At 33.3% G+C, this 3,862-nt stretch overlaps 1 protein-coding gene across 1 annotated transcript; it reads right to left on the bottom strand.

Annotated features, from left to right (window-relative positions):
• Positions 1 to 1,227: 1,227 nt before the first annotated feature.
• On the bottom strand, positions 1,228 to 3,503 carry LOC128887667 (mitochondrial ribonuclease P catalytic subunit-like). Its single transcript, XM_054143831.1, has 4 exons — positions 2,335 to 3,503; positions 2,005 to 2,248; positions 1,702 to 1,826; positions 1,228 to 1,628 (listed from the first exon to the last, which is right to left on the bottom strand). The coding sequence occupies exons 1-4, from the start codon at positions 3,195 to 3,197 to the stop codon at positions 1,262 to 1,264; spliced, it is 1,599 nt and encodes a 532-aa protein (XP_053999806.1). The 5' UTR covers positions 3,198 to 3,503; the 3' UTR covers positions 1,228 to 1,261.
• Between the last annotated feature and the right edge of the window lie 359 nt (positions 3,504 to 3,862).

Here is a 3,862-nt window from a genome sequence, read left to right as displayed (position 1 = left end):
CACGAACATTTCGAGAAAGACATCTCCGTGAATTATGCGATTGCCTTCGCAGACATATGCCACGGTTTCCGCGTGTAAGCACATGCACCAATCACGATACGTTGAAGTTGATTCTATTGGCAATCTGGTCGCGACAAAGGCACACGTATTACCGCCATCCGCCTTATTTGTTCAGGCTGCGGTTCTCCTTTCAATTCTCTGCCGTGCAGGATATAATCCTGCGATATATGAGTCTCGTTTGTAACTTGTAATCTCGGTTAAAACGTTCGACATAATTCAGAATTAGGCCTGCTCCGTTTCGATCCGTGTACCCTCTGATGTCGTTGCGTTGGACATCCGCAAGAAAATACCCGAGAATAAACAACTAGAGTTAAACAGAGACTTTCGATATCAACCTTAACGACTAACGAAGAGAGAGTTAGAGAATGGAAGAACAAAGTTCGGTGGGCCTCTGATGTAATAAGCATTTACTTGCTTCCACACGCCTCGACTTCCTCCGCGTTGTATCGCGCATCCATTGAAAAGAAAAACAACTCTTTCAATAAAAGAAATATGTCGTCAATTCCCACGTACTATTGCTACAGAGAACGAACTATTACTTTCAGTTCGTCGGGTATTCCAGGTTTCGTTATAACATTGGAAATGTACGCCATCTCTGCACGCGACGTACCCCTGAAGGATTTGTCCGATCCCATCCCTCTCCCCACGAATCAATTATCATTTCATTCCGAGAAAATTACCGATAATTTCAACGCCTGTCAGATTAAAGATCGATGTTTCCAAAAAAGCGCAAAAATGTTGGTGAGTTGACATAAGCGGCTTAGCGACGTGTGTCTACTGGACAGCTGTCCCGCCGATCTATCGAAAACCCATCTCTATATATATAGATATTGTTCATAGCGCGAGCATTAATCCCGTAAATACCGAAATTATCCGGGAAGGGCTCTCTACCGAAAGGCAGAAAAGGGCGTAAAAGCACGGTAACGTGTAATCATTCACTCAGGTAGGGACCGTGCTCGAGTACAAGGGGCCATTCTGCAAAGCAGAGAAGTATGCGAAGCATCGTTGAACCGTTTGCGAGTTTATTCATAATTCGAATCCTTTTGTAGAATATTTCGAAATTACTTGAAATCAATGTGAGTAACTACAGTAAAGAATCGAATTAAACACATTTGTTTTACTCGAAAGCTTCTTAACTAAATTTGGTGTAGGTTTATTTATAACATATTCTTTCCTTTTTTCAATAACATCATAGTTTTTATTATCTATTAATATGTTGTGGACACATGTTCAAACAAGCCCAACTGTCATAATCTACATTATCCACTCGTCCTAGGTCACTTTCGAATTGATGAAATGGTATATGCCAACAAGTATTATTCTTTTGAACTCCAGCATGTATGTAGAAACTATTACTACCTGTAGCATTGCGCATCAAATTCATTTCTTTTATACTAAAGTCTTTGGTACAGACGTATTGATGCGTGTATTGCCACCTCTTGAAAAGAGCACGTAACTTATTATCTTCAAGAAGATACTTATATTGACGTAAAAAATCACCAGATACAACTTTTGTATGATTTCCACTTGATAATGCAGCATACAACAAAAATGGATCGTCGTGTGATCTAAAATATAGAAACGATAGAATTATATCTGAATGTATCCAGTAATTGACATATGCATCATTTTAATACATACGTATTGGTTACAAGAAAAATAATTGCTTTTGATTGCAACTTTTTCATATCTCTTTCCGCATGCTTTCTGGCAATAATAAGCACCTTCTGATTTTGTTCTTTAAAATGTGTAACAATATTTACTAACTGAAAAGTATTCAAATTATTCATAGAAATACTTAAATAGTTATTTTTAAATTATGTATATATATTATTTCACATTATATCACTTATAAAAATAATAATTATTTAAAACTTAATACCAAACGTATCATTAGTTCTTAAAGATGCATTAAAATAGATCATGAAGTATAGAATTTCTCACCGGCTCGATATTGTATCTCTGATGCCACTTATTCGAATATAATACATTCAATGCATCGACAACTATATCATATGGTTTTGTTCTGTCAATAAATTGCATAAAATTTTGTAATTCCATTGGATTGGTTACCTGATACTGTTTCTCAACAAACACTTTTTGAAGTAATTTTTTAGACAAATATTTAAACTCCTCTTCCGATAAAGGTAATACAGATAGTTTTTGTTTACATACAGAACATGTTGAGCTAAAAGCACAATACAAAGAGAAAAATTAGTAAGAATGAAATTTTTAAAAATATATATTTAATAATATTTATGAATATGTCTTTACCTTCGGATAACTGCATTTTTTCCAGACCAACCAACACTGTTACAAGCATCTATCAAATCCTTTATAGTATCTAAATGTGGAATAATACCGTACATCACCCAGAATTTGAATAATTTCTCAATGTTTTCATTAAATGTTTTCTTCTCTTTTAGACAATATTGTATGTATGTATCATATACATATTTCAAAGGCCCTGCTGACACTTTATAAGTATGAACTAAGTATTCTTCTGCTAATTTTATGTTGGAATTTTTAATGCAATAATCAATTAGTACACTGTAGCCTTCTCTAAGAAATTGAGAGTCATATTGTTGAAAACGTTTTATAATTTCAGTAGCTTCTTTCCATTCGCCAATTTTACATAAACCTATAATACAAGACTCAGTTGTTTCACCATCCAATATTGGAAATTTCTCTATCATAGCTTTATATACATTTAGAATGTGTTTTTTCTCTGATTCGTTAATCGAAGAGTCCTTTTTACCATACAATCTCAAATATTTGCTATCCAATATTACAGAAGGTTTATGATCGCTATGCTCCAGAAATTTATAATAATTTATTCCTATATCAACCAAGTCTTTATTACAGCAACATTTCATGACTGCTGTGTCCACCACCTGTGGATTACACACTCCTGATTTAATTATAGTATTCCTCAGCTCTTCCCACGTTTCTTTTGATACATCAGATCTCGCTAATACATCTTTACGTGGTTCTATTTGAGATCTAATAAGATCATGTAATAGAAGAATTTGTCTACTACAACTTCTCTGTTTATTTAAAGGTATCTGTGCAGTATTTGTAGAAAAGAATCGTACTTGATGAAGGTATAAATGTGTAATTATCTTGAAGAACGACATCTCGAGTATTTTAATGATCGCTTAAAATAATCTCGTATAAGGTTTTTACAAATTTATCACGTTTAGACATGCACCATATGCACCAGTTATTTTCTAACCTATAAATATGTTTTGAAATTAAAATGTAACTCTACCAAACTTCTTTACATAGGTTTAAAAATTAATTCGTTTCTTTTTCTGTTTATCAAACAGATGTTGAAAGGAATAATTTCTATCGATTACAAAACATTTTAATTTTGCATTACATATTCAACCATTTTCGCTCGATTCATGGACACGGAATTAGTATCACCATCTAGCGGTCAACAGGCCGAACTAATTTTTCAATGATATTTTTTCTGACACTTATTAACCACCTAATATCTCATTTTCCTTATAATTAACTTATAATAAAATTAAATACAAAGTATATGAATCAATAAAATGGTTAGTGCATCTGTGATTATGTCAAATTTATTTGTTTTAGAAATATTTAACTTAATCCTGGTCTTAGTACCAGTAACGCCATCGGTGGCAAGACGCTCAAGTGTGTAGTGAAAAAAGTTCTCACAGTTTTTGTAAGATGGCGCCACTGATGTCTTTAATAAATTATTCTTTATTTTTCATAAATACATAGTTAATACGACTCCTTGCTTTCTAATACTACAATATATTAGTTAATGAGT

This window comes from Hylaeus anthracinus, unplaced genomic scaffold, assembly GCF_026225885.1.
Source record: "Hylaeus anthracinus isolate JK02 unplaced genomic scaffold, UHH_iyHylAnth1.0_haploid 11989, whole genome shotgun sequence".
Lineage (NCBI taxonomy): Eukaryota > Metazoa > Arthropoda > Insecta > Hymenoptera > Colletidae > Hylaeus > Hylaeus anthracinus.
This window is presented reverse-complemented; position numbering and strand designations above follow the sequence as displayed.